Consider the following 19714-nt stretch of genomic DNA (forward strand, 5'->3'; position numbering starts at 1 on the left):
ATATATGATATTGTGAGCTGAACATTAACTTGCTGACGATGATATGATAAAAATATGATCCCAAAATCTTTAAAGACTATCATATCCTATTCATTGTGTTAACGCCCAACTTAAATAATCGTTGTTTTTTTTAACTAAAAATGATGAGTTTGAAATAAAATGGATAGTCAATAGACTAAACAAAGCAACACTCTATAGTTGGATAACTATTTTATAATTTTTAATAGTCAAGAGACTTAATAGATTAATACCCTATATCGGGGGACCATTTGTGTATTTTTCCCCTATAATTCTATGGTATCCGTCAGACTTGCGATATCGCTTCAATGATTCTGTTGAAGTCAACAAATTGTTTCATGTCGGAAAATTAAAAAAAAAATTAATAAAACTAAGAGTTAGTTTAATATTTTTTTAAAAAAGTATGATAAAAATATATTTTATAATTATATAATAAAGGGTAAAGAATACAAATGGTCCCCGATTATAGGGTACTATTTTATTAAGTTCATTGACTATTAAAAGTTATAGAATTATCTTTCGACTATATATTTGTTGTTTTGTTAAGTATCCGACTATTAAAAGTTACAAAATGGTCATCTGACTATTCATTATGTTCGAAACTCGTCCTTTTTTGTTAAAAGATGGACAATATTTTGAGTTGAACTTTAACTTGTTGATTATGATATGAAAAATTTTGATTTCAAATCTTAAACGACTATCATATACTGGTCACCATGATAACATATAGCTTAAACACCAGTCATTTTTAACAAAAAAAAAGACTAGTTACAACATAATAAATAATTGGGTGATAATTTTTGTAACTTTTAATAGTCGACGACTCAACAAATCAACACTCTATAATTGAAGGATCATTTTGTAACTTTTAATAATTGATGAACTTAATAAAACAATACCCTATAGTCGGAATATCATTTGCGATCTTTACCCTATAATAAAAAAGTTATAAGTTAATATAATTGGGAGTTGAAACTAGAGTGTAGCTATATTAAGTGTAGTGATCAAATAAAAAAAATGAAACTAAAAATGAAAATTTAGTATTATAGTTGAAGTATTTAAATATTTAGTACTATGAATGACATAATACCTAAAGATGAGGGGTATATTATAAAATTTACCTTTATATCAAGTGTAATGATAAAATAGAAATATAAGGGTAAGGTACACAAATGATCCTCTGACTACAGGACACTATTTTGTTGGGTCTCTCAACTATTAAAAATTATAAAATGGTCTAGAATATAAAAAGTTGTTTTTATTGAGTCCCTTGACTGTTAAAAGTTGTAAAATGATCAATCAACTATCCTTTATGTTTTAAAGTAGTCATTTTCTATTAAAAATTAATAATAGATTAAGTTCGACGTTAATTTACTAACTGAGATATAATAAAATCCGATCTCATAATCTTAAACGATTATCATATCTTAGTTAACATAATGAGAAAGGATGAGTTTGTAACATATTGAATAGTCAGGTGACCATTTTATAACTTTTAATAGTCGAGGGACTCAATAAAGTGACTCCTTATAATTAAGGGACTATTTCATAAATTTTAATAGTCAAAGGACTAAACAATATAATATCTTATAGTTAGGGACTATTTGTGTACTTTAGAAACAATAACCTTAAAGCTGATGATATTACTGGAAGGGAGAGGGATGAAAGGAAGAAAAGCCAAAAGGAAAAGGAGAGGACTAAAGAAAATCCTCTCTGCAACCATTTTATTATTTCATTTCTAATTTTTATTTTAATTTCTGTTCCACGACAGTTGACCTAATTTCAATTCTCATACAGAAGAGGGGAGTTCTACAGTGCGGCACCTAATATAAGGCTAAAATAAGGCATCGAGGAGAAATCAGGGGAGATAATCAAAATGGGAAATTCATTTGGGTGCTCGGCTTCAGGTGAGAGATTAGTGTCGGCGGCGAGAGATGGGGATTTGGAGGAAGCTAAGATGCTTTTGAGTTGCAATCCATGTCTTGCTAAATATTCCACTTTCGGTGGCCTTAATTCTCCTCTCCATTTCGCTGCTGCCAAAGGCCACAATGAGGTCTCTTTCTTTCTATCTTCCTTCGTCATCTTCTTCTTTCTTTCCTTAAAATTTTCACCTTGGCTGTTACCCTTTGGCTTGTAAAATGTTTAGTGTTTGCCTGTTTAATTTACTTGCTGGGCTTTCATTAGATTGTTGCTTTATTGCTTGAGAATGGAGCTGATGTGAATTCCAGGAATTACTGTGGCCAGGTAACTGATGATTCATCTTCTTATCTGGGGTCCTTTTCTTTTCGTTTTAAATAAAAGTATATTGCTGATTGTTTTTATTTTTGAAGTTTCCCAATGTTTATGGTCGTGCTGTATTTTTTGGTGGGATTACTTCTGTTTATAGAGCTCCCTTGAAGATTCTAAATTTTGGAAACTTTTTGAATTTGATTATATCAATTTGGGATTTGGAGTTATTGAACATATTTTGAAAGAATTCTCCTGGTCGGCTGCCTTCCTAAAGAATAGAGTATATTGTTTTTGAGAATTTACTGAACATGAGTTTAGATTCCAAATCAGCAATCTGATTCTGTGGAAACCCAAAGCCAGGCTTCAAGATGTACCACTTGAAATTCTGCTCTCTTCAAGCAACAAACAGACCCTATTTGCATTATAGCTGACTTTTATGTCTTTCTGTGTGTTTTGAAATGAAAGACTGCATTGATGCAAGCGTGTCGATATGGGCGCTGGGAAGTTGTACAGAACCTTCTGCTTTTCAGATGCAATGTAAGTTCCATTTTTCGGTTAAACGATTACTCACAAAATACGACTATGAAATAAGTTCTTAGTTGTAATGGGGTTGGATGCTATGTTCTCTTGAGATCATTGTTTTGCTTTTAATGAATTTTCCTAATTTTGTTATGAACTTTATAAACTATCAAATGTATGTCGATTAATTGATGTCTAATGTTGTTTTATTTCCTTTTTAGGTCACGAGAGCAGATTATCTAAGTGGGAGAACAGCTCTACATTTTGCTGCCGTAAATGGACATGTGAGATGCATAAGACTGGTTGTTGCCGATTTTGTTCCTAGTGCTCCTTTTGAAGCTATAAACAACCAAATAGAAGGTGAAAGAGGGGATGGTTCTGGTGTGAGGAGCAAAAACGATCAAAGGTGTGTATTCCGTTACTTGACTCAATCAGCATGTTTCCCTACTGGCTTTGAATTCAATTTAAATGAGAATTAGGTCTGGATCTTTTACAGCAGAAATTTAGTTTTGGCATGTACAACTTTTTGATGCTCATCGCAGACATTTTCCCCTGCGATCTCAATTGCTGTGGAATTACTCAGCCTCACATGCGAAAAGTGATAGTTGTTGCTTTTGTGTTAATTATGTAACTTTTTTACTATGCAGTGCACTGTCGAAGTTTGTAGATAAGGCAGCTGATGGTGGGATTACCGCTCTTCATATGGCTGCATTAAATGGGTATTTTGATTGCGTACAACTATTATTAGACCTTCAAGCCAATGTCTCTGCCGTCACATTTCACTTTGGAACATCAGTGGATTTGATAGGTATGTTTTTCTTTTTATCATTCCATGGATGGTTGCCTTCTGATTTAAACTTCTGGGTGATGTGGTTATTGTTTTTATGGGCAGGAGCTGGAAGCACTCCTTTGCATTATGCTGCTTGTGGGGGAAACTTGAAGTGTTGCCAGGCAAGACTTACAAACTATGGTTTTGGATCCAATTTTTGTATGTATCGAATACAACATAATGCTATTCTTTTTGTCTGTAGATCCTTCTAGCAAGAGGAGCCAGTAGAATGACTTTGAATTGCAACGGGTAAACTTCCTTTTTGATATTGTTTTGCTCGTCAGTTCAATCTTTTAGCATGGTTGTTGTTTATGTTCTGAATTTATCATGACTAAAAGACAGCGTTATATGTATTTTCTCAGGTGGCTGCCACTTGATGTTGCCAGGATGTGGGGTCGTCATTGGCTTGAGCCCTTGTTGGCTCCTAATTCGGACGCAACCATACCTAGATTTCCTTCTTCCAACTACTTGTCCTTGCCCCTTTTGAGTGCACTTAACATAGCAAGGTAATCAGATAATTCCATGGTCATAATTGAGAAAGGCTCAGATTGCTAGTTTCCGTCACTTCAGAACTGTTGTTAGTTCATAATGTTGCTTTGAAAAAGGAAAACAAAAAACTTCTTTGATAATTTTAAGTTGGTCAAACTTGAATGGAGAGCTACATCGGTGGTTGATATAACAGCGATTCGATATACTTTAATCTTTTGGTTTTTAACATTCTTATAAATTATTCAAATATTTCAGTTGGCTTTCAGCTCAGTACATAGAATAGTTGGATGATTTATGTTTATCGATTCGGTGCATAGCCTTCATTTTGACTATTGTTTGCAGAGAATGCGGGTTGCAGTCCTCAACAACCTCTTCAGATGATTCCGACACTTGTGCCGTCTGCCTTGAGAGAGCGTGTAATGTTGCTGCTGAAGGTATGCCATCAACCAGCCGTTTTTGTAATTTGGGTTATGTTTTCCAATTTGCAGATGTAAGGTTGCCCTATGTGACCAGAAGGTCACATGTTTGAGTCATACGAATAAACTGTTGTATTTATCTGTTTTTTAAACATCAGGATGTGGGCACGAGCTATGCGTAACGTGTGCACTTTATCTATGCTCAACAAGCCAAATTCCTTCCAATATGGTTGCTCCAACTGGGTCTATTCCATGCCCTCTCTGTAGACATGCCGTTCTCTCCTTTGTGAAATTGCCGAGTTCACCAGTGAAAGAAATTAAGCTACAGCTCTCTTTTGGTCTCTGTACGCCATGCATGCTTCATCCCCGTGATGCTGATTTCCCGTCACCGACTTCAGAGATCAGAAAGGCTCGTGTTTCATCAGTTTCTTCTGATATTTTCTGCCCGGTTACCTGTAGTCCATTTCCTTCCGTCGCCATCTCTTTATGTACCTGCAATGACAGTCCTTGCCCCTCTTTCGAACATCGAGACACAACGGAAGCACAAGAAGAATCTCCGAGACGTTCACAAGCTATGTCAATGGAGCAGGAGAAAATCGAAGGACCGAGACTGGAGAGAACAACATGTTCAAGCATGTTTTGGGGCAGAAGGAGCTGCAGTAGAGAGCATCAATGTAATTCAGAAATAAATGCTTGATTGTGGTTTGATCTTGTATTCTAGGACAAGAGTTTCAGTGTTAGATTCCATTTTGTGTCCTCAATCGGAGATGGATTTACAATGGGGGTTTTGCATTGTATTATGTAATTATTGCAAGTCTGAATTCGAAATACGAACGAGTGCATTTTGTAAAACGGTGTCCGATTGATCCAGAGATCGAAGCACAAGTACATGTCGACCAATAAGTGAACTAAACTGAAACAAAACATCTGAGTTTTCTTGCTGCATGTATGTTCCATTACAACATCTCGGCAAACATATGTAATCATCTGTTACAGGCAAAACAATCTGTATCCAAAATTAGGCAAAAATTCAAAGCCAAAAAACCGAGTTTTATCAGAAAACATACAAAACACCGCGTCGGTAGAACACCAGACTCGCTGAAGTGATAACCGACCAGAGGAATACGATCCACCAAGCCATGAACACGGCCACTTCTTTAGCGAAAGCAGAGCAAGGCAGTAAACCACAAACAAGGATGTATTTATCAAATGAAATAGTGTCAATTTGAGATAAGCCAAGGAAGAGCAGTACCAAAACCGATGGTGCAAAGAATTGCAGAACTGCAAGGCATAGGTAGTGATTGTGCAAGAAAACCTTGGCTCGGCTGAAATCAAAATCCGGGACCTTGCTAGCATGCAATCTTTGATACCAAGACAAAACCTCTTCGTTCAAAAACATCTGCAGGTTCGAACGTACAGCGACAATTTGTGCAATTCCGGAGAGCAATAAGCAGAGAAGCCTAAACCTGGTGAATTCCGATTCCGAAAACCCCACATTTCCAACAAGTTCCTCCTCAGCTGATCCGCCATGGAAACTATTCTTGTTAACAAAGATTTCAGCAAATGGATTGATCCAAAGTAATGCAGTGAACATGGTTAACATGTAATTGGCATATAGAATCATTCTATCGAACCATCAACAAGAAATTATGGACAAATTACATCTAAGCTGATCAGTCCCAAGCCAAAAGGACCTTGCATTTTTCCCAGCAGGCATATACAGAAACCCAGCAATCAGTCCCATGAAAATGGCAATAAGAATCCTCCAAGACCCTTCGATCGAATCGAAATGGAAATCGAGAACGAGGGTACAATTCCAGAACAGATCACAATCCCTATAACAAACCCTAAAACACCAAAAATGGCACTAAATTGCTTCTCCGACCTCTTGGAAGCAGATCTCTCAAACGATATCTTGGCAAGAGCTAAAAAGGATTTGGTTAAACCAATGAATCACAGAATAACCCGAACCCTCAGAGCTACCCAAATACATGTAAAGCAACAAACAGGAAATACCCACAAAGGAGAAAAGAAAGGAATTGTGGTAATCGTTGAAGAAGAGCCTGGTTTGAAGATCTGGTTAAACCAATGAATCCCAGAATAACCCGAACCCTCAGAGCTACCCAAATACATGTAAAGCAACAAACAGGAAATACCCACAAAGGAGAAAAGAAAGGAATTGTGGTAATCATTGTGGTAATCGTCGAGTTTCTGCCTGAAGATCTGGGCATTGTTTTCATCGAACTCGAACTTCTTGTCTTTAGATTTGTTCCTCTTTTTGAGCTCCGCATTGGTACTGGACGACAGGGTTTGGTAACCATCGAGTCCGGGACCAGAATCCGAGTCAGTAGGTCGACGAATGGCGGCTCTGACGCCGGAAGATGAACCGCTGTTCCCTTGCCCGACGTTTTCAGGGTGAATATATGTGAACAGACCGTGAAGAAACAAAACGGGGATCTTGAGGAAAGGGAGGAATAAGGTGAGGGAAACACAGAGTAATGTTTGGAGAATGAGATTCTTGTGATCTTCAAAGAAGGGTAACATCGTTTTCCGATTGAGAGATCGAAGAAAGATCGTAAAGGTTTAAGCTTTGGAGATTTGGGACGTGTCTTGTATTGGGGAAAGTGAAGTACTTTAGCAGAGTTTGGTGTTTGGGTCGTTCACCTTGTTGTTTTTCTTCTGTTCTGTCAGGCTTGACTTCAATGGAGGCCTTGTATAACATTTTATGAAGAGGTACGAGTAGATTTGACATTTTTTGACAGAAACTCTTCAAGAAAAGGTATGGTTCTAGGCAGCTCTCATTGGGTGTCCACGATGCTCCAAGGGTGCCCTTCGATGAAGAGACATGTCTTTTGGTGAAGGGACGTGACTTAAGATAAGCTTAAACATAAGCATGTGGATTATATAATATATGCCTAGTAATTATGTAATATGCAAAGTACAGGGAGTATTGAACGGAAACATATATCCTACCACATAATGCATAATACTATATATAATCATGCCATGAATATAGAAGATGTGAATAGTATGAAAGACTAAATGTGAAATGATACGATTAATATGATGTACTAAGTATATTGTGATACGAATATGAATATGAATCACACTTATGAGTATGCATGCTCAAGATATAACATAAGTAAAGATGAGTAAGGATAGCAAAAGCTCCCTCCACTTTCATCCTTATGAATGAAGATAAAAGAGTAATGATTCTGAAAGTGGATTTCTGGAAGGCGTACGATTCGGTAGATTGGGATTTCCTTGGGCTGCTTATGAGGAAAATGGGCTTCAATTCTAGATGGAGGAAATGGATCAAGTTTTGCATCTAGTCGACATCCATATCCGTGCTAGTAAATGGCTCGCCTACGAGAAAATTTAAAATAGAGAGGGGGCTGAGACAGAGCTGCCCGTTATCGTCATTGTTGTTCAATCTCGTGGGTGAGGCTCTCAGTACTTTAATTAATAAGGCGATTGATGTAGGTCTGTTGGAAGGTGTTCCAATTGGTAATAGTGTTAAATCAGAGTTTTCTTCGATTAATTTAAAATTTTATTCGTACTCATTTTATTTAAAAATTATATATTGTAAATGGATGAGTGTCATTCTAAAAAATATTTATGATCCATCACCGGGACATGATTTGTGAGAGACATGTACTCTTGCCTTGTCGGATGTCTAATTCAACTGTTTCTTTTCTATTATCATACATTTAGTATCTAAACTCAGTTTTAGTCTGTTTTAATACTTAAATTTTTAAAAAAAAATTTCAAAATCATATATAATATTTAATTTTTGTTTCGTTTTAGTATTTGTCATTAAAAACTTAACGAGTTTAATACCTAAACTATCAATTTTGGTCCGTTTTAGTACCTAAATTTAAAAAAAAAATTACAACTTAACATTAAATTTCAAACGTGATACTAAAATAAAACAAAAACTAATTTTATATATAATTTTAAAAAAATTAAAAACTTAAATACTAAAACATATTAAAACTGATAATTTAAATATTAAATACGTAATTTACACTAATCTAAATTTGTCAAAGATTTCGATTAAATTGAATAATATGATATTTAGAAGAGAAAATGCTCATATGAAGGGTCAAATCAAGAAAGTAGGTAAGTCCACAACTTCGGCTTGCTTTTTAACTTTACAAAACATAAAACTCAAATTACGACTTTCCTTAAATATTTCTTTCGATAGCGACACAATTTTTAATGTTAATTGTTGATTTTGATATTTTTATTATTATTTTTTATTTTTTTATTTTTAATAAATTTATCATTGTGATTCTTTTTTATATGTTTTTATGATAGATGTTATTTTGTATTTTGGTACATTTTTCAATTGTTTGAACGTTGTTTTCAGTTATCTTTTTTTTAAGAGTTGATTTGACATTATCATGATTGATCAAGATGACACTTATATATTATATTATTGACCTTCTCTGTTTTGGGCCTTCATATTAGATTTAGATACTTGTTATGTGTTTGTAGATATCTTTTCACGTCACTCGAATCTGATTTACAGTTTGTCGGTAGTTTTACAGTAGCTTGATTTTAGTTCGTTTGTCGATTTCATTAAATCTGTTTGTATCTATCTTTGTTCGAGTTTTTTTAGTTTTGTTTTAATCTTTTCTCGTATAGTCCTTATATAATCTTAAGTTGTTAGTTTTGTTTTAACGATTATAGAAAATTATCTTAATTTTATGCTTAATTTACGATTACAATTGTAAAATTTTATTGTAATTGATATATTTACTATTTTGAAGAAAAAAAACTAATTTATTTAGTACTTCAGCTTTTATAAAATTTGTTATAAAATTTGTTTAATCAATACACTCAAATAAGTTGAAACTATAATACTATTTATTATAGAATTTGTTTCTACATGATCATGGAAGAGGAGGGATGCTTTGCTCATGTCGGAAGAAGTTTTCGGGATCAACTTTCGTCTTCACCTGCACCAATCTGTCGAAATTGTTGTTGAAATATTTGAGACCCCAGATCTTGGCTTTTTCGTAGTTGTTCTCGTCGTCGTCGTTGTCGATTTTGTTAGCCCCGATATCAAGATCTCGGTAATTAACGTACGCTTCTCGTGGAGATTTCGAAACGAATGGAGCCATGTAATCGTAGAGTCTCCTCATCCAATTCATGTACTTCTCGGAGTTTGCATTCTCGTCTTCTCCCCAATTCACTACGTATAACACGGTGTAGAGGTTGTCAGCTCGATGGGGAGATGGAGTTTCGGTCTCGGGGATCTCATCCATTATCCCTCCGTAAGCCACGAATACGATGGTCGCCGATCTCGCTTCTTCCACGTAAAGCTTGGACCACAATCCATCGAGTGCCGACACTGGGATCGGTTGTTTTACGAAGTCGGATTTTGCCTTGAAGAACGATTTCGAAAGAGATGATACTTGTGTCCTATTGAGTAGGAATTCCAATGGCAATCCGGTTCTGAATTGGGTAGCATAAATAGTAGTTTGAGCCCAACTCATTTCCAGGCAATGTTCTTTCGATAGTCCGAGTTCGGGGAACTTCACGCTCATCAATGGAAGAAACTCGTCGGTGGTTCCGAGAAATACCGAACCGAAGGTTGCTTGGACCATCATCTTCCCGTCCTCACTCGAATTTGCCCGTGATATGGCGAAGCTCGTGTGTACTTCTTTAGGAAGTATGTGCCCGACTGACTGCCATTGATGGACGAGTTCGGTCGCGTTTTGCTCCAACATTTTGGTGACCGAACACGAAGTGAGATTAGCGGGAACCGGGACCAATTTCACTTTCCAAGCAAGTACTATCCCGAAGCTACCACCACCACCTCCTCGAATCGCCCAAAACAAATCTTCTCCCATCGATTTTCTATCGAGAATTCGCCCTTTGACATCGATTAAACGAGCGTCGATAACGTTATCGGCGGCAAGACCGTATTTTCGAAATATATTACCGTAGCCTCCCCCACTCAAATGTCCACCGATACCTATCGTGTGACCAATTCCAGCCGGAAAGGCAAGAGTTGCACTTCTCCGAGCAATCTCATAGTACAATTCACCAACAGTCGCACCGGATTCAACCCACGCCGTAGCTTTCTCGACGTCAACCTCCACCGATCGAAGGTTCGCCAAATCGAGCACGACAAACGGAGCTTTATAAGCCGTGGTATAAGAAAGACCCTCGAAGTCATGACCGCCGCTTCGAGTTCTGAGTTGCAGTCCGAGTTTTCTGCAGCAGTAGACCGTTGCCTCGATGTGGGATGCGTGGAGTGGTGTTATAATGGCCAGAGGTGCAGGAGTAGACGGCGTTGTGAACCTGAAGTTCTGAGCAGACGAATCCAAAACGGAAGAGTAAGAAGAATTATGCCGTGTGTAAACGAGGCTTGCAATGGAAGAAGAGTTGCGAGAACGAAGGGAAAGACATTGAAGAAACTCCCCGGCAGGCTGAGCTGAAGCACTGATTCTCCATGGAAAGGAGAGGAGGAGGAGAAGAAGAAGAAATCTGAGCATGTTAATGGAAACGAAGTGAGAAAACTAATTTCGATTCTGGGCGCATGTAGAACCGTGTAGCGATTAAAGTATTAATAAAGCCAAGTTTGATGTACTGGGTCGTATGCTGCATATGAAAGCAGCGTTAAACAAGTCAACCCTAGCTGCTTGTTCTCGTCATTTTGGACTGTTCATAATGTATTCTTATGTGTGAGGATGAATTTTAGGAGATTCGATGGGAATGTTTGCATTATTTATTGGATAACATTATCGTGTACACAATTATATGTTTATCGATAATTTAGTTATTTTTTAATTTTATAAAATATGAAAATATATTTTTTGAAAATAAAATAAAGGAACTAACATCTCCACTTTAATAAAATAATAATAAAGGAACTAACATCAAAGTTTGACAAATCAAAGGTCAGCATTGTAGCCGTCCATTGCTCAACTTGCCATTGAACACGACTTCTATACGCCATTCGGGCAAAATTGTTCACGTAGGCCAAAGAAAAATAATTATCGGCTTTCGTAAGATTTTGTCGTAATTATTTTTTGATTTAGTGTAAATGTTATCCTACTCGTCGAGAGATGTCAAAAATATAATACGTTTTTTAGAAGACTTATGATCCTATTACGTCTTTTTCTTTGTGTTTGTGGTAATTTTGATATTCTAACTACGAGAAAAAAAGAAAGAAAAAAGTGATGAAAACATATTGTATTCTCGACATATTTTCTGATACTATGATAATCACACCATCTCAAAAAATAATTCTTCCAAAATCCTATTCGAGACAAGCCGATTACTTTTTCCAACGCCCCATGTAAGTAATTTTGCCCACGACTCCTATTTTTAATGTAATTTTAGTTTCTTTTATATCTTTTTGCATAGACTTGATATTAATTTAAATAAATATATTTAATTTGATTTTAATTTTGTATTACAAAATAAAAAGATTTTAAATAATTAAATAATATTAATTAATTTCACCGAATAAAATTTTTGGATGAATTATACGTTTAGTACCTAAATTATCAGTCTTAATCTCTTTTAATACCTAAATTTTTAAAATTTTTAAAACTGTGCCTAAAGTTTAGTTTTTATTTCACTTCAATACTCCGCCGTAAAAAACTTCAATTTTTGTTTCATTTTAGTACCCGTTCAAAATTTAACATTAAGTTTTAAAAATTTGAAAGTTTAGTTATTAAACACGTTAAGTTTTTAACGGCCGTGTACTAAAACAAAAACAAAACATTAGGTATTATTTTGAAGAAAAAAAAGTTCAAGTATTAACACATAAAAACTAAAAATTTAGGTACTAAATACGTAATTTACCCTAAACAATTTATTAAATTTGATTTGACTTCATCCGATGTTTACTTTTATTCCTCACATTGATGAATCGTGATGTAGCTTTTAGCATTTCTTATCGACCAATTGACAGAACACACACCATTATGGCATAATTGAAAAGTGAAGTAATAAACACGTTTCATTGGGCTTTTTTTTATTCTTTTAATTCTATGGTTTTTTTTTATTAATCCGAATTGATTCGTCTTACATATTTGATTTTATTAAACGAGTCTCTCAATAAAAAATTTCTACAAACTTACGTACACGAGAACTCAAACTCAAGACATTGCTCCAAAACACATTTCATTGCTAACAAAATAGTATTGTTCTAAATTTAATATCACAAGCTAAATATAATCAACTCATTTTTTAAATTAAACTAAGGTGATTATAAAGTAATAATATTCTAAATACTCTCAACCATGTGACAATAAACGTTCAATCACCCTGTAACAGACAGCAAGGGATGGCAACAGGTTTGGTTAGGATCAGATTTTTGATCAACTCGACCCAGCTCAAAAATATATACCTTTCACCCGACTCCAAACTGACCCAAAAATTTTATATCCTACATCCGACCTTACCTAAAAAAAATATATATCGATTTACTTTTCTAACACATCTCAAAATGTTTCGGATATCGAAAACTTATGTCTCAACACATATTCTTAATAATTATGAACTTTTTTACTGCACTATTTCACTAAAACAAATATATTTTTCTGTCTTGATTTTCCGATGTCCGATCGGACCAAAAAGTTGAAAGCATCTGAATTTTCCAGTGTCTGTGTCAAAGACAACAAAGTGGCATCATGATACTGAAATGTCAAAAACAAATTTAAATCCATAACAGGGCAAAAGGTTACAACAAGGTTACTAGTCTTTCTAAATTCCGGCTAGTTTCCTGAACTATATACACAGCTTCGAAGTCGGTAGCCTTCGGTTTTCACGGCCACTCTCCGTTGCGACGATGATGACTGTAATTATATATGGGATTTCTACTGATACCATGTTCTTTAGTCCTAGACTTACCTGCGACATCGTATTGTTGGCGTATGAAATTGGCTTGCGAGAATTTATCCATACCCACATCTGGCAAGGTCGAGTGATTAACAGATTGGTGCGGGGCAGAGATCGGCTGCTGCTGAAAACCATGCTGATTGTCGAGACCGTACTCGACTGGAATTGCCCCAGTTAGAGTTTTTATTGCGAATTCAATACACGGGTCTGCCCAGATATCTGCCAAAGGCGTCTCGAGGGATGATCCGACACGTTCTTTCCGAATAGTCGGGTAGGTCGGAGGCATATTGATACCACATCCTTGTCTTTCAACAATCTTGTTTCCGTTTTCTTCCCTATCGGAATGAGCTTCTGGAGTTGCTGGAATCCCTGGAACTTTACCACTGTTTGACTCGGAGATATTCGGGATGTCACAAGGAATTCCGGTAAGAGTTTGAATGGCAAAGGCAATGCATGGATCTGTCCATAAATCTGCAAGAGGCATATCAATATTGGATCCCGGCACGTCACTAGCATTTCCATCACCTTCAAGCTTTCCCAGAGGCAAAACACTTTTGTCTTCGTCGACATTAGTTTTTGTTTCTAAATTTCCGACGTGACCATTCACGGCTAGCCTGTCCCCAGAAGGAAGCATGTTACTTGTTTCCGGTATCGGTTCTTTACTCTTAGAAGCATCAAGGGCACAACTTGTTTCCAAAGAAGAATCGGGTAGATCGGGCTGTTTGGAGGTCCTATTGATACAGTTACCAAGAGAAGAATTCTCCGCTCCATCAGGTACACTTGTTTGGTTAATCGAAGATCCACGAGCTCTAGTAGCTTTTAGTTCTGGAGTTGGATCAAGTGCAACTCCAGCAAGTCGCTTTGAGGCTCGTCGAGGAACACTAACATCTTTCTTAATCTTGGTCTTGCCTTTTCCTTGTCGGGTTTTTTCAGTTTCGTCTTTTCTATCGTCTCCAAACTGTTTATCCGAGAGGACTCCAACGGCATTTCCCGAAGCATGCACGCCTTCTTCAGAATCTTTCTGTTCCATCTGTTCTGATCCCTTAGCTTCAGACAGGTTCAAGCTGCTCAACTCAGCACCTTCTCCAGCTGAGGCATAAAAGATAAAATCAGATCAGATCCATTACCCTATCGTATGTCATCAATAAGCATATCAGTAGAATCCAACGCCACAACTTTCATAATCAAACAGTCCGTTACCAAAGATTAAACAATAGATTCGGGGAATTGCAACACGAAGATTGACGAAAAAAAGATAGATTAATATGAATGAAAACATTAACCAAAGCTTCAAGGGATTGCAAATTTAAACCTTTACACTGATCCGGAGTATGTTTAGAGAGGGATGTCTGTTCTCTGGTACTAGCAGAAGTAAGAATCTCTTCTTCCTTTGTTATCCCGCTTGAATTCGAAACATGTTCCGCAGTCTGCCTCTCTATTTCATCAGTTGTTCCATTCACAGCTACCGGCTCCTAAGGGACATGAAACAACAATCACGAACCGGTCAACGTTTTGTGTAATTTGCATCAACATAGACCGCCTGCGAACAATTCCTCAAGGGAAGAGATGATGCATGCTGTTTCATGCACTTAGGGATGGCACCATTTAACAAATAAGACAGATCTTTCAAGCATATTCATCCTATATGTAGAAAGAAAATACACCCGAGATACTAGACATGCATACCGGAATAATAATCTGCTCGCCAAGAGAAAGAAAAAGGAAATGACACGAAGAATTTCACTTTTACGAAAATCTGTAATAAGACAATATGAACTCTCGATCTATAACTTCATATTCGCTAAGCGAAATGCAAGCACTTATATCAAGAGTAGCATCAACTATGTGTACGCTAACTTTTCTAGAGCCGTAGTGTGCATGTCGATGCCAATTTCAATCAGGAAAGACGGAATTGCTGATAACAATATACAAAAGACTAACAAATGTAACCGGGGAAATTAAATTTGATCACCTAATGTTAGCAAAGTTTTATATGGTATTAAACGAGAAATGCAAATAAAGAAGCTCGGATAAATCAAACATGATTACATTTACACAGATATTATCTTCTTCCAAGTCCTCATCGATGCTGCCTTTCTCCTTAGGCTTCGGCTTGATAGCAAGCTTTCCAAGCTCCCCGGTTTCAACATAACGAAGGGCATCCTTCATGGAACGAAACACATATCCACTCACAGGATCAGTGTAAAACTGCAACGAAGCACATATCAATTAATGTAACAACGATCAGTGTAAAATTTCACTAGAAAGCAAAGCACATACAAAAAATGTAAGGAAAAAGTTCAGTACAGGATCTTTTCTAACTCTATTTCCAGTCTTTGTTATCTTGACTTCCTTAGTCCATCCCGGAGGTAACCCTTCTGCCTCAGCCTTCTCAACCGTAACCTATATTGCTTGAACAATCAAAAAATTTATTGTTTAGTCGAACAAATTTCGGCAAAAATCAACATATAAGAAGATCAGATGTTATCAACAGACATTTTTCGAATATTGCTTTCCCGAGACTTTGTCTTTCTCTTCTGCTTTAGAACCATGCTTTTCAAGATAGCGAGTCACCTCCGTCCTGGAATAGAATCTAAGTTCACCACAGGGAGCATAGTAACACTGCAATAAACCCAAACGTCGTGTAAGCATTGAAATGAATCATCTCGTATTCAAAGTTGTTGCCAATGAGATGTTTTATTTGTTTGATGCATCCACCATAAATCTCAACTAGTATTCAAAAGCCAATCAAGAGAATAAATTCGAGAAAACTGCTATAGACATTCAAATACATTAACATAAACACTACGAGCGTTACCCTCGTCTAAAGAGAATATTGTTAAATCTCCGACTCTCCGTTTTATTTTCCAATAAGAAAGCTAATACAAATTCTCCTTGTTCTGGTTAAGGCCCTTCCCAGAAAATGAGAATACATAGCTAGAATTGTTAACCGAGATGCACCCTCGAACATGCATGAGGGTTAACATAATCATATTGCAAACATTTACTTTCTGATGATTCCGTTTTCCCTCGGACGACTCGGAACCTTTTTGCTCACAAGTCCAATTTTCAATGATCTCAATGATTTCACAGCCCAGCTAAGCTTTACACAAGAACCATCGGTTTCGTTCGAACACGAAACTAATTAACATTAACTAAACATCTCCATTACACAATATAATCACTGCATGATCATCAACCCTCCAACAACAACAAAACCAAATGGATAAAGCAGCTGTAGCATCCTCCAAGAACTCAAGTAAAAGGAGAAATTATTTCCTCGTCTATCCTAATTCCTAGCCATAAAAAGACAATAAATAAACATAAAAAGAGATAATTACAGCAGATTTAACAGTTGAAGCTAAAGATCTTATCTTTAACATGCTACAAAACTAGTAATGATGCACAAAAAAACATAAGCCATAAAGCAAAATAAGGTAAAAACAAACCAAGGATCTTACAGTTCCAAAGCTAAAACCTTGGAAAAGAAAGCAAAATTCTTGAAAAAAGGGTGTTGTTTGTTAACAAAAACTAACCGATTTAGAACATACCTTGTCTTCTTTACCATTCCTTCTCTGCCTCACCTCTACTTTCCAGCCGGGTGGCAGCCAGTCATCACTCTTCCGGTCCTCCATTTATTTACGACTCCCAACCCTCAATGGAGAAAAACTTCCGGCGACGACGGCGGAGGCGATGGGGAAAACAAGTGGAAAGAAAAAAGGGGGGGGTGTGTGTGTGTTTCAAAGCCCTTGAAGACTTTAAGATGGGAAAGTGTTGAATTCAAACCAAAGGGTATTGCTTTCCTCAGAAACCACGTGTTGCCGAATCTCACAGTGCTTCAACTGAAGGTAAAATAATGATGAAATTAATTGCTTTTCTTTATTAATGCACTAAGAACGAGAGAACCTCTTTCTTTCTTCACGGTCTACCAGTTGGGTCGAGTTTCGTATAGGACTGTAAAAGAACAGCAGCATATTCTCTACCTCACCTTTTGGTTTTATTAGTATTAAATTGTTTCGGCTTTGATCGAAACGACGGTGAAATGATTTCTCTTTGACGAAAATATTGAAATATTTATTAAATAGAAAGAAAGAACAGTGAATTGTGAAAGAGATGAAAAAGTAAGAACTACGTGACATGTGGTCGCGGCTTTGCTTGACACTTGCTTAGTTGGGTCCTTATATTTTTTTTGAGCTATTAATTTAATTCATTTATCATGTCATCTATCACGTTATCGATCATTATAGATTATCATTTTAGTGTTATAGATCACCACGTCAGTCTAATAAATTATCATGTGTAATGATCAACGATATAAAGCATTGATCAAATAGTCAAATTGAGTTTATTTCTTGGGTTGGAGGGGATATTGAGAAAAAAATAATACGAAAGTCATATTGATTTTTTTAAAGTATAGGGACCTCTGATGTATTTTTACCTTTTTTTTATAACAGTGTAGTATATGTTCTAAGACATCTTTCCTACAAATAAATAAGGAGTTAATAGTTATTTAGAAGTTACTTTGAGATGGATGAATCTTATTGATTGAGACTATAGATGATTTGGTGAATCTGTCCATCAAATAATTTCTCGTCGACAAGAGAAAAAGTTATGATTTGATTTTATAAAATCAGTAAAGTATGCAAATGGTCCCGACTAAACGATGTTGTTTGTTAAATTCTCTGACTATTAAAAGTTATAAAATGATTATCTGATCATAAGATGTTGTTTTATTGAGTTTTCTGAATATTGAAGTTACAAAATTATCATCTAACTATTCGTTATACTTTAAATTTATTTTTCTCGTTAAAAAATTGACAGCAGATTGAACTAATATCAATGGGTTCTCTTGAATATATATTAAAGCTAGGGCAACTCCAAAAGTTAGACTGTGACCTTTTTCATGTAAGATCATATGTTAAGTAAAATTCAAAGTGATTATTCGATTAAACGCTAGAGATATCTTTTAATATTATTGTCAAATCTTTTATTACATTCTTTACATACTTTCTACGAAGATCGATGTGATCAATTTTTTTAGTATTCTCCAAGTATTGGACCAAGTCCGGTAGTTTAAATAAACTCAAAATATGATTCAGAAACTCATTAGCAGCTAATTGCACACTAATGTGAGGCTTCAACTCACCGTTTTTGACATTCTCTATTGGGTCAAAATTAACTATTTGTAGCAAATGTCGTATATCTCAAAATTAACTTTTATATGTTCTATTTGTATCAAAAGATATAGGTTTATATACATTTTTTACCCTCAAACTTTTCAAAACAATTCATTTTAGTCTTTAGTTTTTCCCGGTCTCTTTTTGTCCTCCAAGTTTTAATTTTTCATCAAATTGAACCAACTGAAAGAGAAAGGCAGTAGATTTATAAGCTGATGTAAGTTATTAGGTACAACACTCATTTCCAATACAGATAACATTAATCTTCCTGTAATTGAAAAAACAAACGCTTGAGCCGAAACCGATCAATTATGAATCGGGTTCGGTCCGCCGGGGACGAGCCGATTCGAAACTATGTGAACCGGAGCGACCGTCTCGGTGCTGCCGGTCTTCCTGAGGCTACTGTGGACGGAGGCAAAGCTTCTCAAGAACATGGGAGCAAACTTGTCTCTCAATCTTTGTCCCATTTCTTCACTGCCGTCTTGTTTAATGTGTCTGCAACTGGTGAATCCAATAGATCCCAGAACGATGAGAAAGCTGAGTAAGAAGAGCAAAGAGCTTTGAGTTCTCATGGCAGAAGAAAGGTTTGTATGAACAGAATTGCAGAATTTGTCTTATGTATGTATGATCCTCATGTCTTGTGGTTTTATAATCAATGCTTAAGTTGGATTTAATAAATGTTTTTAAGTTTCTTTTTGATTATATGCTATCCATAGCATCTATTTATTGCTGAACGTTTTAGTCGATGAAGATGATCAATGCTTAAGTTGGACTTAATAGATGTTTGGGTAAATTATGCATTTAGTACCTAAACTATCATTTTTTGTATGTTTTAGTACTTAAACTTTCAAGTTTTCAAAATCATATCTAAAGTTTAATTTTTGTTTAATTTTAGTACCCGCCGTTAAAAACTTCAGTTTTTATTTCATTTTAGTTAGCATTAAGTTTTGAAAAAATTGAAAATTTAGGTACTAAAACGTACCAAAACTGATAGTATAGGTACTAAACAAGTTAAGTTTTGACGACATGGTACTAAAATGAAATGAAAACTAAATGTTAAGTATGATTTTAAAAAAACTGAAAGTTTAAATACTAAAACAAACCAAAACTGATACTTTTAGTACTAAAGGCATAGTTTACCCTATATGTTTTAAGTCTATTTTTAATTCTAT

At 35.8% G+C, this 19714-nt stretch overlaps 3 protein-coding genes and 1 pseudogene across 5 annotated transcripts; 1 reads left to right on the forward strand and 3 right to left on the reverse strand.

Annotated features, from left to right (window-relative positions):
• The first annotated feature begins 1689 nt into the window (after positions 1 to 1689).
• Positions 1690 to 19429, forward strand: LOC120186676 (E3 ubiquitin-protein ligase XBAT33-like). Of its 2 annotated transcripts, XR_005522221.1 has the most exons (12): positions 1690 to 2071; positions 2203 to 2262; positions 2713 to 2784; positions 2988 to 3172; positions 3414 to 3574; positions 3659 to 3717; positions 3798 to 3844; positions 3958 to 4101; positions 4427 to 4518; positions 4659 to 5215; positions 5249 to 5320; positions 19412 to 19429. XR_005522221.1 is itself a non-coding variant. In XM_039190556.1 (11 exons), the coding sequence occupies exons 1-10, from the start codon at positions 1895 to 1897 to the stop codon at positions 5195 to 5197; spliced, it is 1536 nt and encodes a 511-aa protein (XP_039046487.1). In that variant the 5' UTR covers positions 1690 to 1894; the 3' UTR covers positions 5198 to 5215; positions 5249 to 5321. The 2 variants fall into 2 exon arrangements, 1 of the variants encoding a protein (XP_039046487.1); XM_039190556.1 differs by lacking the exon at positions 19412 to 19429 and having other exon boundaries at positions 5249 to 5321.
• LOC120186678 lies at positions 5401 to 7147 on the reverse strand (annotated as a pseudogene).
• Positions 9358 to 11040, reverse strand: LOC120186675 (berberine bridge enzyme-like 18). Its single transcript, XM_039190555.1, has one exon. The coding sequence runs from the start codon at positions 11007 to 11009 to the stop codon at positions 9399 to 9401; it is 1611 nt and encodes a 536-aa protein (XP_039046486.1). The 5' UTR covers positions 11010 to 11040; the 3' UTR covers positions 9358 to 9398.
• LOC120186674 (methyl-CpG-binding domain-containing protein 13-like) lies at positions 13141 to 17326 on the reverse strand. 2 transcript variants are annotated; one of them, XM_039190553.1, is made up of 6 exons: positions 16917 to 17326; positions 15862 to 15987; positions 15673 to 15768; positions 15415 to 15573; positions 14678 to 14837; positions 13143 to 14454 (listed from the first exon to the last, which is right to left on the reverse strand). In XM_039190553.1, the coding sequence occupies exons 1-6, from the start codon at positions 16998 to 17000 to the stop codon at positions 13292 to 13294; spliced, it is 1788 nt and encodes a 595-aa protein (XP_039046484.1). In that variant the 5' UTR covers positions 17001 to 17326; the 3' UTR covers positions 13143 to 13291. The 2 variants fall into 2 exon arrangements, with proteins under 2 accessions (XP_039046485.1, XP_039046484.1); XM_039190554.1 differs by lacking the exon at positions 16917 to 17326 and having other exon boundaries at positions 13141 to 14454; positions 15673 to 15776; positions 15862 to 15953.
• Positions 19430 to 19714: the final 285 nt, after the last annotated feature.

Source organism: Hibiscus syriacus, unplaced genomic scaffold, assembly GCF_006381635.1.
Source record: "Hibiscus syriacus cultivar Baekdansim isolate YM2019G1 unplaced genomic scaffold, ASM638163v2 tig00113719_pilon, whole genome shotgun sequence".
Taxonomy (NCBI): Eukaryota; Viridiplantae; Streptophyta; class Magnoliopsida; order Malvales; family Malvaceae; genus Hibiscus; species Hibiscus syriacus.

Bases quoted from the DNA above. Each gene is read 5' to 3' on its own strand.
- LOC120186676 (XM_039190556.1), top strand. From the start codon at position 1,895: ATGGGAAATTCATTTGGGTGCTCGGCTTCAGGTGAGAGATTAGTGTCG. The intron at 3,845-3,957 runs GTAAACTTCCTT...GTATTTTCTCAG, and splicing joins ATGACTTTGAATTGCAACGG to GTGGCTGCCACTTGATGTTG. The intron at 4,519-4,658 runs GTATGCCATCAA...TTTAAACATCAG, and splicing joins GTGTAATGTTGCTGCTGAAG to GATGTGGGCACGAGCTATGC.
- LOC120186675 (XM_039190555.1), bottom strand. From the start codon at position 11,009: ATGCTCAGATTTCTTCTTCTTCTCCTCCTCCTCTCCTTTCCATGGAGA.
- LOC120186674 (XM_039190553.1), bottom strand. From the start codon at position 17,000: ATGGAGGACCGGAAGAGTGATGACTGGCTGCCACCCGGCTGGAAAGTA. The intron at 15,769-15,861 runs GTCTGTTGATAA...CAAGCAATATAG, and splicing joins GAAAGCAATATTCGAAAAAT to GTTACGGTTGAGAAGGCTGA. The intron at 14,838-15,414 runs GTAATCATGTTT...CATGTCCCTTAG, and splicing joins AAGATAATATCTGTGTAAAT to GAGCCGGTAGCTGTGAATGG.